This window comes from Muscardinus avellanarius, assembly GCF_963383645.1.
Source record: "Muscardinus avellanarius genome assembly, chromosome: 20".
NCBI lineage: Eukaryota > Metazoa > Chordata > Mammalia > Rodentia > Gliridae > Muscardinus > Muscardinus avellanarius.
Window position 1 is genome coordinate 8,686,295 of NC_137806.1, and position 23,736 is coordinate 8,710,030.

The following is a 23,736-nucleotide window of genomic DNA, read 5'->3' on the forward strand; positions in this document are numbered from 1 at the left end:
CAACATCCCAAGTGCTGGAATTACAGATGTGTGCCATCTTTCCTGGCTGACCCTGTTTTCTTTCTCTGTGTGTGTGTGATACTAGAGTGTGGTACTAGAGGGGTGTTCTACCTCTGAACTACACCTTGAGCCCTTTTTATATTTATTTTGAAACAGGATCTTGCTAGATTGCTGAGAGTCTCACTAGAAATTGCTCAGACTAGTCTTCAACCTGTGGTCCTCCTTTCTCAGCCTTCCAAGTACTTGGATTACAGGCATGTACCACCATGCCTGGCTGAGATTCTGTTTCAAAATAAAAACCAGATCAGGCATGGCGGCACTTGCCTGTAATCCCAGTACTTGGAGGCTGAAACAAAAGGATCAAAGGTTAAAGACCAGCCTCGGTAACCTAACCAGACTCTGTTTCAAAAATAATAAATATTAAAAAAAAAAAAAGTTATCAGTAAGCCGGGCGTGGTGGCACACGCTTGTAATCCCAGCATTTGGGAGGCTGAGACCTGGAGGATAGCGGTTCACGGACAGCTTCAGCTACTTAGTGAGGCCCTCTGCAACTCAGTGAGACCCTGTTTCAAATAAAAGAATAAAAATTAGGGATGGGGGTGTAGCTTATTGGTAGCATGCCCCTGGGTTTTATCCCCAAACCTGCAAAAAAATTAAAATAGAATAAAAGTTAGGGCTGGGGTTATAGCTCAGAGGTAGAATGCCCTGGGTTCTACTCCCAGTAACACACACTGGCTTTTGATTACCACATGTTATCTGTGTAGTATGCAGTTTAGAGGTTTTTTTTTTAATATCTTTTTACAGCTTTTTAACTTATTTTTATTTTTTAAGTATTTTGAAATGTTTGTTTATTTTGTTTTACTGGGGATTGAACCCCCCAGTCTTTTTTTGTTATTTTTGTTTTGAAACAGGGTCTCGCTAAACTGCAGAGGTTGGTTATGATCCTGTGATCTTCCTATCTCAGTCTCCCAAGTTCTGAGATTATAGGCATGCCCCATGTGACATTTGATGGTTATTTGGGTTATATGTATATTGTGTTTTGTTTATTTATTGTTTGGCATAGTTACAAAAGTTTAAAATATCAAAGACAGTGCCGGGCGTGGTGGCACACGCTTGTAATCCCTGCACTTAGGAGGCAGAGACAGGAGGATGGCGCAGGTTCAATGCCAGCCTCTCTGGTTTAAGAGACCCTGTTTCCAAATTTAAAAGATAGGTGTCTGGGAGTGTAGCCCGGAGGTAGAAGGGCTTCCAGGCACCCCAGTACCACTAAAATAAATAAATAAATAATAAAATATCAAAGATTTTGGAAATTAAAGGAGGAAAGTAACAAATACAACTACCGTAACTTTTGTTTCTAGGGCAGAAATATGTCTGAATTATCAGCAGAATATGAAGTGACTATTAATATATAACCTTAGGTTATCAGTTGTGTTCCCCAATGATTCGTGTTTAATGTGTTTCCAATAGGTTCATTCCAGCCAACAAATGAAATGATGCTCAAGTTTTACAGCTTCTATAAACAGGCAACTGAAGGACCCTGCAAACTCTCAAGACCTGGATTCTGGGATCCTATTGGAAGATATAAATGGTGATTTTATTTATAGAGCTAAGAATTTTAATTTTTTTTTTTTTTTTTTTTTTTTTTTTGGTGGTACTGGGGTTCCTGGAAGCCCTTCTACCTCCAGACTACACTCCCAGACCTATTTTTACATTTTTATTTGGAAACGGTCTCCCTAGCCAGCGCGCGCTGCTGGCTTCGAACCTGCACGATCCTCCTGTCTCTGCCTCCCAAGTGCAGGGATTGCAAGCGTGCGCCACCACGCCCGGTGAAGAATTTTAATTTTAAGGACATAATTATCATTCAGTTATGACTTATGTGACTATAAATGGTTCTCTGCATAAAGTGTCATAGGTACTGAAATAGTTTTGTATCCACCAGGTGCCCTTAGTACAACTTTTACACAAATAGAAAAATATTAGAGAAGAAAGGAAAACAGTAAAACCAAGAGGGGTAGGAACATCAAAGATAAAATCCAGAGCCGCATGGTGGCGCACGCTTGTAATGCTAGCGCTTGGGAGGCGGAGACAGGAGGATCGCACAGGTTTGAAGCCAGCCTCAGCTCTTGGGTCCTCTGCAACTTAAGTGAGACCTTGTGGTAGAGTGCCCCTGGGTTTCATCCCCAGTACCACAAAGGAAAAGAAAAGAAAAGGATAAAAAACATTTTCTGTTCATTTTTTCTTCTGTGGAGTTTTTTTTTCTTTCTTTTAAGCCCAGAGCAACTCTAAAGCTAAGTAAGAGCAACCAATTGCCCTATTTCAGCTGCCAAGAAAAATAATCCCTTTTGCTTATCAAGGAGTGACATGGTTTGCTTTGCTCCTTTAAGATAATATGTAACTAATAATATGAGTCCTTACTGCAGTGTTAGCTTTTTTTGGAAGAAAGGTTTCTTTTGGCTCCTGGTTTCTGAGCTCAGCTGGTGTGGTTGACGGGCTTCAGGGCAGAAATATCGTGGTGCAGGGCATGGGGCCGAGTGCCGCTCAGCTGGCAGCCGAGAGAGAGATGGAGAGACAGACGGACAGGAGCAGCCTGGATTACAGTGTGCCCATCATGCCCAGTGTATGAAGCATGCTTTAAAGCCCACTAAATGCTAAAGTTTTAGACCCCAATAGGAAGTACATTTTCCTATAAGATGTTTGTGAATGGCCATAGTAATTAGATTAAGGGAAATGGAAATCTTTTAATTTGTCTTAAGAAAGTTTACTTATGGTGGTTCACACCTGTAATCCCAGTACTTGGGAGACTGAGACAGGAGGATCACAGGACAGCCTCAGCAATTTAGTAAGTTCCTGTTTCAAAATAAAAAGTAAAATAGGTTTGGGAGAAGATCACAGGTTCAAGGATAGCATCCGCAAATATTGAAACTCATTAACCCAGAGAGATCCTGTTATAAAAATAAAGTAGGGCTTGGGGTACAGCTCAGAGGTAGAACGCCCCTGTGTTCAATCCCCCCCCTCCAAAAAAAAAAGAGATAGAGAAAATTTATTTATTCACTTCTCTGCCTCTGATTTGTTTCCCCTAGAATTGACCTTTGGTGTAGTAAAGCTTCTGGAAAAGAAATGTATAAAAAGAGGTTTGTATGTTAGGCAAAAAATTTCAAGGACGATTATTATCCAAAGACTTAAAAGTTTTCTGCCCTTCACACTTTCATTCTTTTAGAAGTGAGAAACCATTTTCATTTTTAGTTCTAGTGTATAAATTAGACTGTTAATTAAATTAATGGAAAATTTTGGTTTTATAGTCCTCTAAAATATTCATGTTTTTGTCTTTAGAATGGTGTCAATAATTTTCAAAAGTTCTTAGGTGTCAGGCGTGTGGCGCATGCCTGTAATCCCAGTACTTGGGAGACTGAGATAGGAGGATTACAGGTTTGCAGCTAACCTCCGCATCTTACGCTCTCCACAATTTAGTGAGATTCTGTTTCAAAATAAAAAATAAAATAGGGCTGGGGGGTGTAGCCAAGAGGTAGAACACCCCTGAGTTCAACCCCCAGTACTATTAAAAGAAAAAGAGTTCTTAGGCAATATCTGTGACTAGCTTATAGTCTTTATAGTTTATTATATATGAATGGGTTATATAATTATTACTTTAAGATACTATTTGTCAGTTTATCTACTGTGATAGCTTTGATTAAGATGTTATGTTTACTAAAGAGATTTTGTAGAACTTAGCAAGGATTTAAGAAGAACTTGAGCTGAGTATGGTAGCACATGCGTATATTGCCAGTATGTGGGAGGCCAAGACTATTAGGATTGCAGGTTTGAAGCCAGCCTCAGCAATTAAATGAGGCTCTCAGCAACCTAGTGAGACCTGTTTCCACATTAAAAAATAGAATAGGGCGGAGATATAGCTCAAAGGTAGATTGCCCCTGAATTCAATTCCTAGCACTACAAAAAAAATTTTTTGTTGCCGGGCGTGGTGGTGCACACTTGTAATCCCCGTACTTGGGAAGTGGAGACAGGAGGATCGCGCTGGTTCGGAGCCGGCTTCACTGGCTTAAGAGACCCTGTTTCCAAATAAAAAATATAAAAAATAGGTCTGGGAGTGTAGCCCGGAGGTAGAAAGGCTACCAGGAACCCCAGTATCACCCCCCCCAAAAAAAAATTGTTTAAAGTAGAATCGGTTTTAATGACCTTATAGCACCAACTATAATTGTATTCTTCACAACTGAAAATTATTATCTTTTTGTCATTATTTGTATTTTTTATTTCTAGGGATGCTTGGAGTTCCTTGGGTGATATGACCAAAGAAGAAGCTATGATTGCATATGTTGAAGAAATGAAAAAGGTAGAGAAAGTAATTCATAATAGAGAATAAAAACATTTTATTTATTTATTTATTATGTTTGCGGTACTGGGGTTGAACCCAGGGGCATTTTACCTCTGAGCTACACCCCCAGCCTTATTTTTTGTTTTTTATTTTGAAACAGGGTCTCACTGAGTTGCAAAGGGCCTCACTAAGTAGCTAAGGCTGTCCGCAAACCTAGATCGTCCTCTCTCAGCCTTCCAAATGCTGGGATTACAAGAGTACACCACCATGCCCGGCTTTTTTTTTTTTTTTTTTATGGCACTAGGGATGGAACCCAGGGGCATTCTACCTCTGACTACATCCCCAGCCATATTTTTTATTCTTTATTTTGAAACAGGGTCTCACTAAATTGTAGAGGGCCTTACTAAGTAGCTGAGGGTAGCCGCAAGTTTGCAATCCTCTTATCTCAGCCTCCCAACTACTGGAATTACAAGCATGCACCACCAAGCCATCTCACTGTTAAGTGTGTGTGTGTGTGTGTGTGTGTGTGTAGTTGTATGTGTTGCTAGGGATTGAACCCAGGGGGCATTCTACCTCTGAGACATACTTCTAGTCTTGTTTTATTTCTTATTTGGAAAGAGTATCTTGCTAACTTGCTAAGAGCTTCACTAAGTTACTGAGGCTGGCTTTGAACCCAGGATTCTCCTGTCCTCAGCCTCTTGTAAACTGGAATTACAGGCATGTGCCACCATGCTCACTTTAAATTTTAAATTTATTAGGGAATTATGTACTTTGTTAAAATTCATCTCAAGGTGAGTATTTTTTCTTAAGATATTTCAAATTGTGGAGATGTGATATATTAATTTGTTTTTTCATCTTCTCTATTTTTTTCTATACTCCATTTATGGAAAAAGTATGTGGGCCAGGCATGGTGGGCGTGCCTGTAATCCCAGTACTTGGGAGACTGAGACAGGAGGATCACAGGTTCCAGGACAGCTTTAGCAAGTAGTGAGACTCAGCCCTGTTTCAAAACAAAAAATATAAAGGGCTATAGCTCAAAGGTTGAATGCCCCAGGTTTAATCCCTAGTATACACACGCACGCACACACACACACACACACACACACACACACACACACCACAAAAACAAACAAAAACAAGAAAAGAACCATGAGAATAGGAATCTTCAAAAAATATTAATATCCTTTACTCAGGATTCTAGAAAGTTAGCTGGACTGTCTTGAAAGTTTCCTGCTTTGAAACAGTTTCTTTAGGAGAAATAGTTAAGAAAATTCCCCAACAATGTTCTCTTACAAGTTTTGACTCAGAAATTGATAGACTCCTAGCCGGGCATGATGGCGCACACTTTTGTCATCCCAGCATTTGGGAGGCTGAGACAGGAGGATCGGGGTTTCCAGACAGCCTCAGCTCCTTAGTGTGAGGCCCTTTGTAACTTGATAAGACCCTGTTTCAAACTAAAGAATAAAAAATAGGGCTGGGGATGTAGCTCGGGAATGGAATGGTCCTGGTTTCCATCCCCAGGACTGCCAAAAAAAAAGGATAGACTCCTATCAGTGGACTTTTTAGTTAGTAACAAACATTTTTCTGTGATTACATAGATTTTTCAGATGCAGAATAAGGGTATTTTTAGGTTTTCTGCTAACTATTAAGGAGAGCTCTTAACTCTTAACGAGCTCTTTAAGTCTATCCAAGCCATTATATTGAGGAATAAATTTATGAAGAAATCATGGATTTTAAAGATGATAATAGCCAGACTTGGTGACGCACACTTGTAATCCCAGCATTCGGGAGACTGAGACAGGAGGATCAGGGTTCGCAGACAGCCTCAGCTACTTAGTGAGGCCCTTCACAATTCAGTGAGACCCTGTTTCAAAATAGTGAAAAATAGAGCTGGGGGTATAGCTCAGAGGTAGAATGCCCCCAGGTTCCATTCCCAATACCGCAAAAATTATAAATAAATAAATTAAAAAAAATAAAGATGATAATAAGGGCTTTTAAATTTTTATTTATTTATTTATTTATTTTGCGGGTCTGGGGATTGGAACTCAGGGGCATTCGACCTCCGAGCTACACCCCCTCCCCTATTTTTTATTCTTTATTTTGAAACTGGGTCTCACTGAGTTGCAGAGGGCCTCACTAAGTAGCTGAGGCTATCTGTGAACCGTGATCCTCCAGTCTCAGCCTCCCGAATGCTGGGATTACAAGCGTGCGCCACCACGCCCGGCTTAGGGCTTTTTTTTTTATAAAGGACCATTTTCATGTTCGACATGGGTCAAGTTATGAAATTTAATTCTCTTTGGGAATCTTAAGTAAATTATCTTTGAACATAAAGAAAATTTGTAAAAACATTTATTTTTTGGCCAGGTAGCTCGATGGTATTAATCTCTGTAATACTTTCTAAGTGGAAGATTCAGAGCAGCCTTTTGCTGTTTTCTTTCTCTTCTATGCTGACGAAACTTGTGCTCTTTGTTACATTTTCACTATTTTTATTGAGTGGACTTTACAACAGAGGGCAGAGTTGAATGCTATTGGTTGTAAACTATATCAATAACACAGTTACAAGGGGGCTTTTCAAAAGGAGAGAAAGAACCCAAAGCCTTTTGGATTTGATAATTATTTCTTTTATATTATTTAATTTTAATTTTTGGTATTGGAAATTGAACCTGAGGCATTCTACCTCCCATCTATACCCCTAACACTTTTTTAAATTTATTTTTTACTTTGACTGTGGTCTCAAACCTGTGACCTCCAGGTTCAGCCTCCCAAATATTGGAATTACAGGTACTTGCCAGTATGCCTGGACTTTATTTTATTTTAAAATTTGTTTGTTTGTTTGTTTGTGGTACTAGGGATGGAACCCAGGGGCCCTCTGCCTCTGGAATACACTCCCAACCTATTTTATATTTTATTTGGAAACAGGGTCTCACTAAGTTGCTGAGAGCCTCACCAAGTAGCTGAGGCTGGCTTCGAACCTGTGCGATCCTCCTGTCTCAGCCTCCCAAGCGTGGGGATTACAAGAGTATAACACCACTCCCGGCTTCATTTTTTAAAATTTAAACATCATTATTTTTAGGCTACATTTCAGTAGTATAAAGTTGAATGGCCACATCACATAAAATTTACCCATTTTTCTTACCTGATTTTATTCATCAATGGAGTAGCTACAGTTTAAAGTGAGAAGGGATAAAACAATGTGTATTCCACTTTTTTTTTTTAACCAAAAAAGATAAGGTAAGACTATTGTACTACTTTTTAGCTTTCTTAAAATACTTTAAGCCAGGTGTGGTGACGCATGCTTGTAATCCCAGTAGTTGGGAGGCTGAGACAGGAGGATCGCACAGCTTCAAAGTGAGCCTTAACTACTTGGTGAGGCTCTCAGCAACTTTGTGAGACCCTGTTTTCAAACAAAATATATAAAATAGGTCTGGGAGTGTAACCTGGAGGTAGAAGGTCCCTGGGTTCCACCCCCAGTACCACACATAAACACACACACACACACACACACACACACACACACACACACACACACACACACATACTTTAACTGCCTGTGGGTTTTTAGATTTTTCTTCTGTACTGGGGATTGAACCCTGGGGTCATTCATTCTACCTCTGAGCTACACCCTCAGCCCTATTTTGTATTCTTTATTTTGAAACAGGGTCTCATTAAATTGTGGAGGGCTCTCTAAGTAGCTGAGGCTGGCCTCAAACCTCCGATCCTCACGCCTCCTCCCAAGTACTGGAATTACAAGTGTGTACCACCACACCCAAGCTGCTTGTGAATCTCTATAACTACTTCTCTAATTAAAATAATACACTGGCCAGCCGAGCACAACAAACCATTTCAAAAGAAGAATCAAAAAGCTGGGAGTGTAGCTTAGAAGTAGAATGTCCCTGGGTTCAATCCCCAGTACTGAAGAAAAAAAAAAGATACCCTGTCCAGGCATAGTGGCACATGTCCTAGTACTTAGGAGGCTAAGACAGGAGTATCACAGGTTAGAACCCAGTCTCAGAAACATATATGAAACTCTGTAACCTAGCAAGATCCGATTTCCAAACAAAAATATGAAAAGGGGGGCTGTGGGCCGGGTTGGTGGCACACGTTTGCAGTCCTAGCATTTGGGAAGCTGAGACCAGAGGATCGTGGTCCCATGACAGTCTCAGCTTAATTAGTGAGGCCCTTTGCAACTCAGTGAGACCCGGGTTCAAAATAAAGAATAAAAAATAGGGCTGGGCGTGTAGCTTGGAGGTAGAATGCCCTTGGGTTCCATCTCCAGTACTGCCCAAAAAAAAAGAATACTTTTAGATCTTTTATATATGAAAAGTTGGGCTTGTTGGCACACACCTGTAATCCCAGTACTTGGGAGGTGGAGACAGGAGGATCACAGGTTCTAAACCTGCCTCGGTAACTCAGCAAGGCCCTCAGCAATCTAGCAAGAAATAAAAATAAGGAAATAAAATTAGGCTGGGGATATAGCTCAAAGATAGAATGCCTCTGGATTCAATCCCTAGTACCACAAAATAAAAAATAAAATAGGGCTGGGTGTTTAGCTCCAAGGTAGAATGCACCTAGGTTCTATCCCCATTACAACAAAATATACATTTGAAACTTTCTAGAAACATATATGCATTAAGTATACAATTAATATGGATCCTTTTGGAAGTCTATCAATGGACTTTAGATTTTAAGAATTATTGATAAACTGGTTGGGGTGGTACACGCTTGAAATATCAGTCCTTGGGAGGCTGAGGATATCAGCACTTGGCACTGAGGATCGTGGTTCGCGGCCAGCCTCAGCTACTTAGTGAGGCCCTTCGCAACTCAGTGAGCCCCTGTTTCAAAATAAAGGATTAAAAATAGGGTTAGGGGTGTAGCTCAGAGGTAGAATGTCCTTGGGTTCCATCCTTGGTACCACAAAAAAAATTGAATTATTGTGTGTGTGTGTGTGTGTGTGTGTGTGCGCGCGCGCATGCGCGCGTGCGTTACTGGGGATTGAACCTAGGGGCAGTGTACCTCTGATCTACACTCCCAGCCCTATTTTCTTCTTTATTTTGAAACAGTCTCACTAAGTTGTGGAGGGCCTCACTACTGCTGAGGCTGTTCGCAAACCTTCCATTCACCTGTCTCAGCCTTCCAAATACTGGGATTACAGACATGACCCACCACTCCTGGTTTGAATTAATGGAATATTTGGTCCTAGTATAGAACAAATTGGTAAGCTTTTTTTCTTTGTGTGTATATGTATTACTTGGGATAAAATCAAGGGGCATTCCCCCTCTAGGTATTCCCCCAGCCTTATTTTATTCTTCTATTTTGAAACAGTCTCACTACGTTGCTGAGGCTGACCTTGACACTGTGTGACACTCACCCCATCTCAGCTTCCCAAGTACTGGGATTACAGGCGTGCGCCACCATGCCCAGCCAAATTAGTAGTTTATAATTTCACAACCGTGTCTCTTTTGATGGCAGATTATTGAAACGATGCCGATGACCGAGAAAGTTGAAGAGTTGCTACACGTCATAGGTCCATTTTATGAAATTGTAGAAGACAAAAAGGGTGGCAAGAGCTCGGATTTAACCTCAGGTTGGACTATTTACCTACTTCCAAATCCGACGGCTGGTATATCATACGCGCACTAAGACATATGTCTAATTTTCGTTTTTACTTTCACATGCTAGTCCGACTGGAGAAAATCTCTAAGTATTTAGAAGGTAGGAAAATGAAATCCACATAAAAGTTTTGTGTAATGTGTTCATGGCAAAAGGATTCTGCACACATTTGTATAACTTACAGACTTGTTATCCAGGGGTTTTCATTTCAAGCAGACATATTTAATGAATTTTCTAAATATTATAGACCCATACATTTTTATTTTATTTTATTTTTTTTGCGAGCTTGGGGATGGAACCCAGAGGCATTTGACCTCTGAGCTACTCCCCCTGCCCAATTTTTTATTCTTTATTTTGAAACAGGGTCTCACTGAGTTGCAGAGGACCTCACTAAGTAGCTGAGGCTGTCTGCGAACCGCGATCCTCCAGTCTCAGCCTCCCAAATGCTGGGATTACAAGCGTGCGCCACCACGCCCGGCTTAGACCCATACATTTTTAACCTCTGAGTTTTAAGTTATTCAAATGTGCCAACTGGTTCACGTAGTAGGTGTACAATTATTACAGCATTCAGTTTTGTTTTGAGGAATTTTTTTCTTTTTTCTTTTTTCTTTCTTTGAGGGTTTGGGGATGGAACCCAGGGGCATTTGACCTTCAAGTTACACCCCCCTTCCCTATTTCTTATTCTTTATATTAAACAGGGTCTCACTAGGTTGCAGAAGACAGCTGAGGCTGTCTGCGAACCACGATCCTCCAGTCTCAGCCTCCTGAATACAGGGATTATAAGCGTGCGCCACCATGCCCCTGAGAAATCATTTTCTATTTTGCTTTTTAATTGTATTAATGATACCATGGAATATGTAATTTTCTAACCTGTTTTAAAATGGATGTACTGGCCGGGTGTGGTGGCGCACGCTTGTAATCCCTGCGCTTGGGAGGCTGAGACAGGAGGATCGCACAGGTTCGAAGCCAGCCTAGGCTACTTAGTGAGGCTGTCAGCAACTTAGTGAGACCTTGTTTCCAAATAAAGTATAAAATAGGTCTGGGAGTATAGCCCAGAGGTAGAAAGCCCCGGGGTTCCACCCCTAGTACACCAAAAATAAAATAAAATGGATGTACTTATAGTATGGTTGATTTTTTTTATTTTTATTCAATTAATTAATTAATGTTGATGGCACTGGGGATTGAATCCAGTGCCACCAAGCTACACTCCTCACCCAATCTTATTTCTTATTTGGAAACAGGGTCCTGCTAGGTTGATGAGATCTCACTACTTGCTGAAGCTGTCCTCCAAGCTCTGATCCTCCCGTCTCAGCTTTCCAAGTGCAGGGATTACAGGTCTGAGCCACCACGCCTGGCCTTGCAGTATCGTTGAACTGTAACATAGCAAGCTAAAAGAAGACATCATTGAATTCACTTATCCTTTTAAAAATTATTGTTGTTGTTGTTGTTGTTGTTATTATTATTATTATTATTATTATTATTTGCAGTACTGGGTATAGAACCCAGGGGCATTCTACCTCTGAGTTACACTCCCAGCCCTATTTTTTATTCTTTATTTTGAAACAGGGTCTCACTGAGTTGCAAAGGCTGTCCATGACCTGGGATCCTCCTGTCTCAGCTTCCCAAATGCTGGGATTACAAGCATGTATCGCCACACCCGGCTCTTTACTTTTTTATTTTATCTTTTTTTTTTTCAGTACTGGGAATTGCACTCAGGGGTATTGTACCTCTGAGGTACATCTCCAGCCCTGTTTTTTATTCTTTATTTTGAAACAGTCTCACTAAGTTGCAGAGGACCTAAGTAGCTGAGGCTGGCCACAAACCTGCAATCCTCCTGTCTCAGCCTCCAAAGTACCGAGATTACAAGTGTTAGTCACTGTGCCCAGCTTTATCCTGTTTTTTTAAAATTTTTTTATTTTCTCAGTAAAGGATTATAAAGGTTATGTTATATATAATAGGAGTTGAATAAAATGCTAGATTTGCTGTTATTAACTGTAAACATTTATTTCTCAGATTTCTCAGATTTTTTTTTTTTTTTTTTTTTTTTTTTTTTTTTTTTTTGGTGGTACTGGGGGTAGAACCCAGAGGCTTTCTACCTCTGCGCTATACTACCTAAATTGCCTGGGCAATTTAGGGAAACTCTGTCTCAAAATAAAATAGAGCCAGGCGTGGTGGCGCGGGCTTGTAATCCCAGTGCTTGGGAGGCTGAGACAGGAGGATCACACAGTTTCAGCCAGCTTCAGCTACTTAGTGAGGCTCTCAGCAACTTAGTGAAACTCTGTTTCCAAATAAGTATAAAATAGGTCTGGGAGTATAGCCCAGAGGTAGAAAAGCCCCTGGGTTCCAATCCCCAGTACCACCAAAAAATAAAAATAAAACAAAATAGAAAGCCAGGTGTGGTGACGCACGCTTATAATCCCAGCATTCATGAGGCTGAGACAGGAGGATCTGGGTTTGTGGCCAGCCTCAGCTACTTAGGGAGGCCTTTTGCAACTCAGTGAGACCCTGTTTCAAAATAAAGAATTTAAAAAAAAACACCCTAGATTCCATCCCCAGTACCACAAATAAAATAAAGTAAAATAGAAAATGGGCTGGGAGTGTAGCTCAGTGGCAGAATCCCACTGGACTTAATCTCCACTTTGTCAAAAACAAAACCAGAAATGTCAGCTGGGGTTTGGGTAGGATCGAGTAAATTTATAGGTCATTTGGAGCAGTAGCACCCTCTCAACAATCATGAACAGTGTCTTTCCATTTATTTAGCTATTTGACCTTTTTCTACAGTGTCATTTGCAGTTTATGTCTTACATATTGTTTTACGTGCATTCCTAAGTATGTGGTGTGTGTGTGTGTGTGTGTGTGTGTGTGTGTGTGTGTTGCATCCTCATGGAACTGATTAATAGTTGTTTTGTAGATTCTGTAGGATGTCCTCTACACAGAGCATGTAATACAGAGACCATTTGACTCCAGCCTTCAGCTGTAGCTCAGTGGTAGGGTGCCCCTGGTTCGATCCCCAGTACTGCAAGAAAAACAAATTACAGCAATATTGTGTGTTATCACATTAGTGATGAAGTGGCCGCTTCATGTTTCAGATCTTGGCAATGTTCTGACTTCTACTCCAAATGCCAAAACTGTTAATGGCAAAGCCGAAAGCAGTGACAGCGGCGCGGAGTCTGAGGAAGAAGAGGCCCAAGAAGCAGCCAGAGGTGTGGAGCAGAGCGACAGTGGTGAGCTTTGGGCTGGGGTGGATCATTCTACACTTGGTCTCAGCCAGACAGAGAAGTGATGGGTCGGTAACCGCACACTAGGAAGATGAAGGCGTCCAAAGACACGTGTGCTGCGTGGCATTCTGGGAGGCTACAGCATGTGAGGGCTGTGACCTGGGCCCAGATCTGCACAAACCCAGAAGCCCGCAGCGTGTAGGAACAGCCGGGCGGGGGCAGAGGAAACAGGTGTCACCTGACGGCTGACAGGGAAGGGCCAGGTGGGAGGCATGGAAGGTCTTGTTAGATGTTTTATTTCAAGGTACTGTTTCCAGTATGGAGATGCACATGTAATCAAGGGCTGGAAACAAGTTAAACTTCTAGTATCTTACACAAAATAAAAGGGAGCTCAGAGAATGGATTAAAAGGGGTGTGTGTGTGCGTGTGTACATGAGGGTGTGTGTTATCAAACCCACGGTCTAGGCAAGTGCTCTGCCCTGAGCTATTCGAGCCCCCTGGGTAGGTTTGGTGGTGAAGCAGCTCTGGGATCGTGGGGTTCGTGGGGTACTATCTTTGTGGAGCCTTGTTAGGAGTAGTTCACGGGAAGACTATTTATTACTTTTGTATTGGAAACGAACCAACAGTCATTCTACTTCTGTGCCTCACCCCAGCCCTTTTTAATTTTTGTTTTGAAAAAGGGTCTAGCTAAGGTGCTGAGTCTCACTAGGTTGCTGAGGCTGTTCTTGAATCAGCCTCCGAAGTCCTGGGATTATAAGTGTATGCTACCTGGCCCGGCTGGGAAGACTCTTTTATAAAGGGGGCATAGAGAAACACTAACAAAACGGTATAACTTAGCTTTGCCTCCACTTTCCAATCTTTAATGATCTTTTTATCACTTTTGTAGACCCCTTTGCAGTGCTAGATCTCCTCGCTGGGTCAGTTTGCCTCTGCCTGAGAAAGTGTAAGGACCTCAAGATGATGATGGTTATTATTTTTGGTGGTTTGGGGTTCCTGGAAACCCTTCTACCACCGGGCTACACTCCCAGACCTATTTTGTACTTTTTTATTTTTAGAAACAGGGTCTCCTAAGCCAGCGCGCGCAGCTGGCTTCAAACCTGCGCGATCCTCCTGTCTCCGCCTCCCAAGCGTGGGGATTACAAGCGTGCGCCACCACACCTGGCTCAAGATTATTTTTAAAAGCAAATTTTAGCCGGGCTGAGACAGGAGGATCCCAGGTTCAAGACCAGCCTTAGCTACTTAGGCCCCCCCACAATTTAGTGAGATCCTGTTTTAAAATAAAGAATAAAAAATAGGACTGGAGGTGTAGCTTGGGGATAGAATGCCTCTGGATTCAATCCCCAGTACCACAGAAATAAAAAAATAAAACTTTTTAAAGATTCACAGGGAACCAGAATACTTTAAAAGCCAACACATAGTTTTTGGGTGAACTCCCAGCATATAATAAACCCTTTTTCATGGAACACCCCATCGTCTCTGATTCTACTAGGCTACACTTGAAGGGGTTATGGTAGGTTAGTGCAATGACTAGTAAAAATGTGAACTTCATGTGCAGTGTCGACTTACTGTGGACCGTCCTGAATCTCTCCATTCTCTTAAAAGAGAAGCAAGCCACAAAGAAATCAGCAGACTGCCAGCGCTTGGAAGTCGTCAGGAATGGCTACGACAAAGACGCCATTGTTCAGGAGAGCCAGAAAGGCATCCAGGCCAGTGCGCCCCCAAGTGGAAGAGGTGGTGAAGAAGTGAAAGTTAGAGCTCAGAACCAGGAGCAAACTGGAAAAACTGCTGTCTGTTCTCAGCCAGGTATTGTTCCTAAAGACGTCTTTGGCCAGCTTTTAAACTTACCGAGTGAGTGTTTCTGTGGTACTGAGAATTGAACCCAGGGACATTCTACCTCCTAGCTACACCTCCCAGCCCTATTTTATTTTATTTATTTATTTATTTATTTATTTATTTATTTATTTATTTATTTATTGTGGGTCTGGGAATGGAACCCAGGGGCATTCTACCTCTGAACTACTACCCTTCTTTATTTTGTGTTTTCTTTTTTTTTTTTTTTGGTGGTACTGGGGGTGGAACCCAGAGGCTTTCTACCTCTGGGCTATACTCCCAGACCTATTTTATACTTTATTTTGAAACAGGGTCTCACTAAGTTGTTGAGAGCCTCACTAAGTAGTTGAGGCTGGCTTCGAACCCGTGTGATCCTCCTGTCTCAGCCTCCCAAGCACTGGGATTACAAGCGTGCGCCACCACGCCCAGCTTCTTCTTTATTTTGAAACAGGGTCTCACTAAGTTGCGGAGGGCCTAAGTAGCTGAGGCTGTCTGCGAACTGCAATCCTCCAATCTCACCCTCCCGAATGCTGGGATTACAAGTGTGCGCCACCATGCTCGGCTCCCTATTTTATTTTTATTTTGAAACAGGATCTCACTAGGTTGATGAGAGTCTCAGTAGTTGCTGAGGCTGGCTTCGAATCTGTGATCCTCCTGTCTCAGCCTCCCAAGTACTGGGATTACAAGTGTGTACTACTGTACCCAGCAGTAACAGTGTAAAAATTTTTAAATCTCCGATTGAGCTGGTCTTAGTGGCCCACGCTTGTAATCCCAGCATTTGGGTGGCTGAGACAGGAGGATCCTGGTTCGCAGACAGCCTCAGCTACTTAGTGAGGCTCTTTGCAACTCAGTGACACCCTGTTTCAAAATAAAGAATAAAAAACAGGGCCAGTGTGTGGTTCAGAGGTAGAATGCCCCTGGGTTCCATCCCTAGTACCGAAAAAAAAAAAAAAATCTCTGATTGAACTGGGTATGGTGGTACACACTTGTAATCCCAACACTCTAGAGGCTCAGACAGGAGATTACAGATTTGCTACCAGCCCCAGCAACTTAAGGAGACCCTCTGCAACCTAGTGAGACCCTGTTTCAAAATAAAATAAAAGAGGACTGGTACTGATAGTATAGCTCAGAGGTAGAAAGCGCCTTGGTTCAATCCCCAGTACCCAAAATAAATAAACAAACAAACAAACAAACTCTTATTTCTGATAGCTTGGAGTTTATTAATATTATAAGGGTTAATAGCTCTGAAAGAGCTGGGCATGGTGGCACACGCTTGTAATCCCAGCATTCAGGAGGCTGAGACCGGAGGATCGCGGTTCGCGGACAGCCTCAGCTACCTAGTGAGGCCCTCTGCAACTCAGTGAGACCCGGTTTCAAAATAAAGAATAAAAAATAGGACAGAGGGTGTAGCTCGGAGGTCAAATGCCCCTGGGTTCTACCCCCAGACCCCCCCCCCCGCACACACACAAAAAAAAGCTCTGAAAGACAGTGAATTAGGATTATAACTTTGGCATTTGTATTGAAAGATATTTTTATTGTGTTATCATATGGCACTTTAAAATAAAATCTGTGAGCCAAGCAGGGTCACACATTGCTTACTATCCCAGTACTTGGGAGACTGAGGAGGATTGCAAGTTCACGGCCAGCCTCAGCTACTTAGTGAGGCCTCTCTTACTTACTGAGACCCTGTTTAAAAATAAAGGATAGAAATAGGATTGGGGGAATATCTTGGAGATAGAATGTCCCTGGGTTCCATTCCCAGTACCACAAAAAAATAAAATAAATAAATAAAATATCTGGAATTTATACTTTTATTGCTGATGTTTCTTTTCACCTCTGATTCTATGATGCCTTTGTTCTCCAGTGAGCTAGATAACTTAAGAGTCTTTTCATATCCTAGGGTATATATATGGTGAATTGTTAACATTGATACAATTTCAGTCCAGAAATGAAGAAACATCATTTCTTAGTGTAACAATAAATTTGCACAGTTACAGCACAGATTTAGTCCTCCTAGCTCAGTGGGTAGTTGGTTTCTTTTATAAAGTTATTAAGTTTTCTAAAGTTTCGTTAGGACAGTGTCTTCATAGACTCCAAAGATAAAATACTTTGTGATGATTTCTTTTTTTTTTTTTTTTTTTTTTTTTTGCGGTACTACGTAATGGAACCCTGGAACATTCTACCTTCAAACTACACCCCTAGCCTCATTTTTTATTATTTTTTTGAAACAGGGCCTCACTGAGTTGCAAAGGGCCTCAATAAGTAGCTGAGACTGTCTGAGAACCTCAATCCTTCTGTCTTAGCCTCCCAAATGCTGGGATTACAAGCATGTGCCACAATGCCCAGCTGTGATATTTTCAAATAAGAACTATCAATTAAATTTAAAGTTTTGAGCCGGGCGTGGTGGTACACACTTGTAATTCCCGTGCTCGGGAGGCTGAGACAGGAGGATGGCGCCAGTTCAAAGCCAGCCTCAGCTATTTAGTGAGGCTCTCAGCAACTTAGTGAGATCCTGTTTCCAAATAAAATGTAAAATAGAGCCGGGCGTGGTGGCGCACACTTGTAATCCCAGCATTTGGAAGGCTGAGACCGGAGGATCACGGTTCACAGACAGCCTCAGCTACTCAGTGAGGCCCTCTGCAACTCAGTGAGACCCAGTTTCAAAATAAAGAATAAAAAATAGGGCAGGGGGTGTAGCTCGGAGGTTGAATGCCCCTGAGTTCCATCCCCAGACCTGCAAAATAAATAAATAAATAAAATAAAATAAAATAGGTCTAGGAGTATAGCCTGAAAGTAGGAAGCCTCTGTGTTCCACTCCCAGGACCACAAATAAATAAATAAATAAATTAATTAATTAATTTAAAGTTTTGGTAAGTTAAAAAAAAAAGTATGAGCTGGGTGTTGGTGGTACATGCCTGCAATCCCAGTACTTGGGAGACTGAGACAGGAGGATCTCAGATTCACTGCCAGCCTCAGCAACTTCCTGAGATGCTCAACAACTGAAACCTTTTTCAGATAAATAATATCATAGGGCTGGGAGTGTAGCTCAGAGGTAGAATGCCCCTGTCTTCAGCCCCCAGTACCATGTGCACACACAAAAATATGACTTGGTAATTCAGTTTCTCAGTATAAACGTAATATATAGAGCTGATGAATTTTGAAAGCGGAATGCACGTCTATTAGAATAATGATGCCCTCGGCCATTTGTTCATATCTAGATGTAAATGATGATCATGTTGAAGATATTTCAGGAATTCAGCATTTGACAAGTGATTCAGACAGTGAAGTGTACTGTGATTCTATGGAGCAGTTTGGACAAGAAGAGGTAAAAATGACATTTTATGATTGGTAAGTTTTCAAAGTGGTCTGTTTGAATTCACTGCATAACTTCTGTTAATAGCAGATGTACATGCTACTTATCACTTTGAAAACATACCTCTACCATGTTTAAACATTCATATTTTTGTGAATTAAAAATATACACAACTCTAGAATATTCAAAGTTAATACTGTTTAAATATTCTCTTACTGTTTATAAAATGTGTATTTTTCTGAGTGTTCTGGGAGAGGTGAGGTGGGGATGCTTAGGATAACTCTATGCTCATCCTCATGTTTGAAACATTGATTAAAGAAGAAAATTACATAATTTTTAAACTATTGAAACTATTCTTCACATTGATTATAATTCACTGAACTAATTTTTTAGTGGAAATAATCTTTTATTTTCAGTTAAGTCAGTATAAGAACAGAAATTAAAAAAAAAAAAACATGAAGACATTTATTTTCTTCTTCAACAACTTTTTTTTTTGGCACTGGGGATTGAACCCAGAGGCATCCTACCTTTGAGCTGTATCCCCAGCTCTAAATTTACTTTTTATTTTGAAATGGGGTCTCACTAAATGGCTGAGGGCCTCGCTAAGTTGCTGGGGCTGGCCTTGACACACCACGATCTCTCTGTCTCAGCTTCCCAAGTACTAGGGTTATAGATGTGGACCACCATACCAGGCATCTTTTTCTGAAAATGGGGGGAGAGGTTATGACAACTGTATTTCTGTCTGGCATTTTTACATCTTTTTCCTACTTTTTCTTCTACCCTTGTTCTCATAGAGGTCATTGTGTCTTATAGAAACTCAACTTTTGCCTCTTTGATATAAAAGATTTTAACTAAACGATGGCACACTCTTGTAATCCTAGTACTGTGTAGGCTGAGACAGGAGGATCACAGGTTCAAAGCCAGCTTCAGCAACTTGGAGCAACCCTGTTGCCAAATGAGAAATAAAATCAAGATAGGGGTATAACTTGGAGGTAGAATGCCTCTGGGTTCAATCCCCAGTACCACCAAAAACAAAAGAAGAAGAAGATGAAAAGAAAGATTTTCTGTTCTCACCCTTTTTATTTTGTAATGCAACTGAGTCTACTTCTTAGTTTTCTTACATTTTAAAAACACATGAATACAGTATTTATTAAGTCAAACATAAGTGAGTAGCACTGATGCGATGAATAATTAAAAGGAGGGCAAACAGAATGAGCTTAATTTCGTGAAAAAAGCAGCTGACTAGTGATACAAACCCAGGTTAGATTTTATTTGTTTGCATTTTCACTGGGTTTATTTTGCATTTAAATAAACTTCCACAGATATAAACATGGCAGCATAAACTTACATGGCAGAAAATCAGTCAAATGTAAATGAATGTACTTCCATTCACATCCATGTAGCCTACATCTCTAATACTTCCCCATCTCTATTTACCACTTTGCATTTTTTCTGAATTTAATGCTTTCCTTAGTGTGCTGTATTCACCAATTACTAGATCAGAAGTGTAAAGAAACTGTAGAAACGGGAAGTGTTAGGTACCATCTTTTCCGAAGCATGGTAGAGAGAGGCGCTGGGGTGTTAGTACACATTTGATTGGGTGACAAGGTTGGATTCTGCCTCTGCTGCTTTATTATATAACCTCATCATGTCTCAGTCTCTTTGAGCTTGAGAGAGAGAGATAAAGTGTGTGTGTGTGTGTGTGTGTGTGTGTGTGTGTGTGTGTGTGTGTGTGTAGACTATCTAGATCATATCCCTAGGGTCTCTTCTAGCACAAAAATTCTGATTCTATAATAAATAGCTACAGAAGAGTGAGTCTGACAAGTAAGGGTGGTGATGGTATAGGATTAGGATTTTAAATTACAATCATTTTCCTCACTAGCTCTTTAAAATATTTTCATATTTAAACACCTTCTAAGTTAACTCCATTTTACATTTTAGCATGTTTTCCAGTAACGTGTTCTTAAATTAATGTCATCAAGAAGCATTCCCAAAACTTTCAAATACTTTCTATTCCTAAATCCAACATGACATAGATGGTATCTTCACCTTGAAAGTCGTCTTCATGGAAAACCCAGATTTTATAAAAAGCCTTTTCACTTTCTCTTCAAATAATTTTTCTTTATAAAATGCTGGTGAAAGCTTCTTAACCAGGGTCCACCTCAGCAACTCTGTGCTGCTGGAACCTGGCCCTGCTTTCTCTGTGGACCAGTGATGGGCTGAAGTGGGGCTGTTCCACTGGCTCTTCTCTCCCTCGCAGCTGGGGGTGTCAGCACCTTCCTGCTAGGCCCTCGCTGAGCCCACACTGGCCTCCCGCTCCTTCTAGAATGTCAGGTCCCTCCCCCTTTCCTGCCCAGCACCACCATCTTTGTGTTTGTCTGGCCTGCAGGTTCCCTCTCTCCTGACAGGGCCACCGCCGAACCCCAGCAGGGTTAGGCATCCCTCCTGGGAGCTGTGGTAGCATTTGTCCCTCCTTTTCATATTACATCACTTGCCAAGTGATGTAATCGTTTGCGAGTCCATTACTAAGGCTGTAAGCTTTTTGTAGGCAGGTCTACTGTCTCATAATATGCCTAGAGTTTAGTATAGTAACTAAGATAAGCATAGAGATTTATATGTTTCATCAGGTGTGGTGGCGCATGCTTGTAATCTCAGTACTTGGGAAGCTGAGACAGGAGGATCCAGGTTCTCAGAGAGCCTCAGCTACTTAGTGAGACCCTCTGCAGTTTAGTGAGACCCTGTTTCAAAATAAAGAATAGAGCCAAGCGTGGTGGCGCACGCTTGTAATCCTAGCATTTGGGAAGCTGAGACAGGAGGATCGCAGTTCAAGGACAGCCTCAGCTACTTGGTGAGGCCCTTTGCAACTCAGCGAGACCCTGTTTCAACATAAAGAATAAAACATAGGGCTGGAGCGCCAGGCGTGGTGGCACACACTTGTAATCCCTGCGCTTGGGAGGCGGAGAAAGGAGGATCATGCAGGTTCGAAGCCAGCCTCGCTGGCTTAAGAGACCCTGTTTCCAAATAAAATATAAAAAATAGGTGTCTGGGAGTGTAGCCCGGAGGAAGAAGGGTTTCCAGGAACTCCAGTACCACAAAAAAAAATAAAAATAAAAATAGGGCTGGAGGTGTAGCTTAGAGGTAGAATGCACCTAGGTTCCATCCCCAGTACCACACACACACATACATACGTACGTACGTACATACATACATACATACATAATAGGGGTAGGGTATAGTTGAGAGGTAGAATGCCCCTGGATTCAATCCCTAGCAACACACACACACACACACACACGCTGGGTGTATGTAGCTCAGAGGTAGAATGCCCCCAGGTTCAATCCCCAATACACCCTCCCCATAAAGAGCGCGATTTACATGCATATATGATTGACTCGTTAGACCAGTTCACTGCCAAAACTTCTTGTTTCTTTGCTCATAGATGAAATCGATTATATCCTTTTTTTCCCCCCTGAATATTAGTTGAAGACATTTTTTAGAAAAAAGAATATTTCTCAGGAGTGTAACACAGGAGGATCATAGGTTCAGGGTCAGTCTCAGCAACCTGGCAAGGCCCTCAGCAACTTAGAATCTGTTTCAAAATAAAAACTCTGAAGCTCTAGCAGTACGGCTCAGAGGCAGAAGACTCTTGGTTCAATCTGCAGTGCACTCCTGATGCCCCCACAAAATAATGTTTTCATTAATAAAAGAGCATTTCAGAAAAACAGAATTTTTATTACTATGAAAGCTTTCTGGCACATAACTGATATTTAAAGCTTTTAACGAAGTGTCATTTTAAATTTGTAGTCTTTAGACAGCTTTACATCAAACAGTGAACGATTTCAGTGTTACTTGGGTGGTGATCCCAATCAGCCCTTGGGAAATTGTGGTTTTCCTGAAGATGTTCGTGTCGCTCCTGGAAACGGCGCCATCGGGAGCCTGCAGGTGGTACCAGTTGAAGGAAAAGGCGAAGTTAAGCGCGGAGGAGAGGACGGCACGAGTAACAGCGGGGCGCCGCACCGAGAGAGGCGAGGTGCAGACAGTGAGGAGTTCACTAATGTCAGAAGAGGGCGAGGTGTGTACACTGCCCTTTCCCTGGCTACAGACTGATTGCTGAAAGAGGGATGTTCTAAGCTGGTCCATGCCTGTACTGGGGAGGCTGAGACAGAGGATTGCAGGTCCGAGGCCAGCCTCAGCAGTGTAGCAAGAGCCTGTTTCAGAATTAAAAAGTAAATAAAGCTAGGCATGGTGGTAATCCTCGTATTTGGGAAGCTGAGATAGGAGGATCACAGGTTTGAAGCCAGCCTCAGCAACTTAAGGAGACTCTGTCTCCAAATAAAAAATAAAATAGGTCTGAGCCGGGCATGGTGGCACATGCTTGTAATCCCAGCATTTGGAAAGCCAACACAGGAGGATCCAGGGTCACAGGCAGCCTCAGTTAGGAGTGAGGCCCTCTGCAACTCAGTGAGACCCTGATTCAAAACCAAGAATAAAAGATAGGGCTGGAGGTGTAGCTCGGAGGTAGAATGAAATAAAAATTTTGTGTTTCACCACACACACACACACACACACACACACACACACACACAAGGTCTGGAAGTGTAGCCCAGAGGGAGAAGGTCCCTGGGTTCCATTTCTAGAAGGAAGGAAGGAAGGAGGTGGGTGGGTTGGGCTGTAGCTTGGATGTAGAACATTCCTGGGTTCATTCCCTGGTACTACTACTACTACTACTACTAATAATAATAATAATAATAAGCAGAGGAGTTCTGGACAGAAGCACTAGAATGTCCAGTATACAAAGGTTATCTGTAAAGTGAACATTGTTCAACATCTGATAAATTCTCATCTTTGTTTGAGGCACTGAGAGTGGAACTCAGGGCATTCTACCTCTCAGCTACACCCTGTTTTATTCTATTTTTAAGTTTTTGAAGCCAGGAGTGGTGGTGCACGCATTTTGGAGGCTGAGATAGGAGGATCACGATTCATGGCCAGCCTCAGATACTTAGTGAGGCTCTTTGGAACTTAGAGAGACCCTGATTGAAAATAGAGAATTAAAAAAAAAATGGGCTGGGGGTATAATTCACAGGTAGAATGCTCATGGTTTCCATCCCCAATACCAAAAAAAATTTTTTTTTTGAAATAGGGTTTCACAAAGTTCCTGAGGTCCTTGCTAAGTTTCTGAGACTGGCCATGAACCTGTGATTCTCCTGTCTTAGCCTCCAGAGTACTGGGATTCCGGGTTTGCGATACCATGCCTGGCTTGAATATTTTCTCTCTTCCATACCCTTCCACTTAGTCAGGAGAGAGTATTTATTTATTTATTTATTTATTTATTTATTTATTTATTTATTTGAGGTACTAGGGATTGAACCCAGGGGCATTCTACCTTCCAAATATTCCTGGCCCTATTTTTTTATTCTTTATGTTGAAACAAGGTCTCA

At 41.6% G+C, this 23,736-nt stretch overlaps 1 protein-coding gene across 2 annotated transcripts in view; it reads left to right on the forward strand.

Moving 5' to 3' along the window:
* Nucleotides 1–23,736, forward strand: part of ACBD5 (acyl-CoA binding domain containing 5) — a gene marked incomplete at its 3' end in the record, with an annotated part of 37,719 nt that overhangs the window by 6,180 nt on the left and 7,803 nt on the right. The window contains exons 2-8 of one of the 2 annotated variants that reach the window (XM_080717105.1): nt 1,468–1,588; nt 4,273–4,345; nt 9,797–9,911; nt 10,007–10,039; nt 13,027–13,161; nt 18,204–18,310; nt 22,103–22,370. In XM_080717105.1, coding sequence (XP_080573231.1) covers nt 1,468–1,588; nt 4,273–4,345; nt 9,797–9,911; nt 10,007–10,039; nt 13,027–13,161; nt 18,204–18,310; nt 22,103–22,370 — 852 coding nt within the window. The remainder of the gene's footprint in view (nt 1–1,467; nt 1,589–4,272; nt 4,346–9,796; nt 9,912–10,006; nt 10,040–13,026; nt 13,162–18,203; nt 18,311–22,102; nt 22,371–23,736) is intronic. The other variant, XM_080717106.1, reaches the window with a different exon arrangement.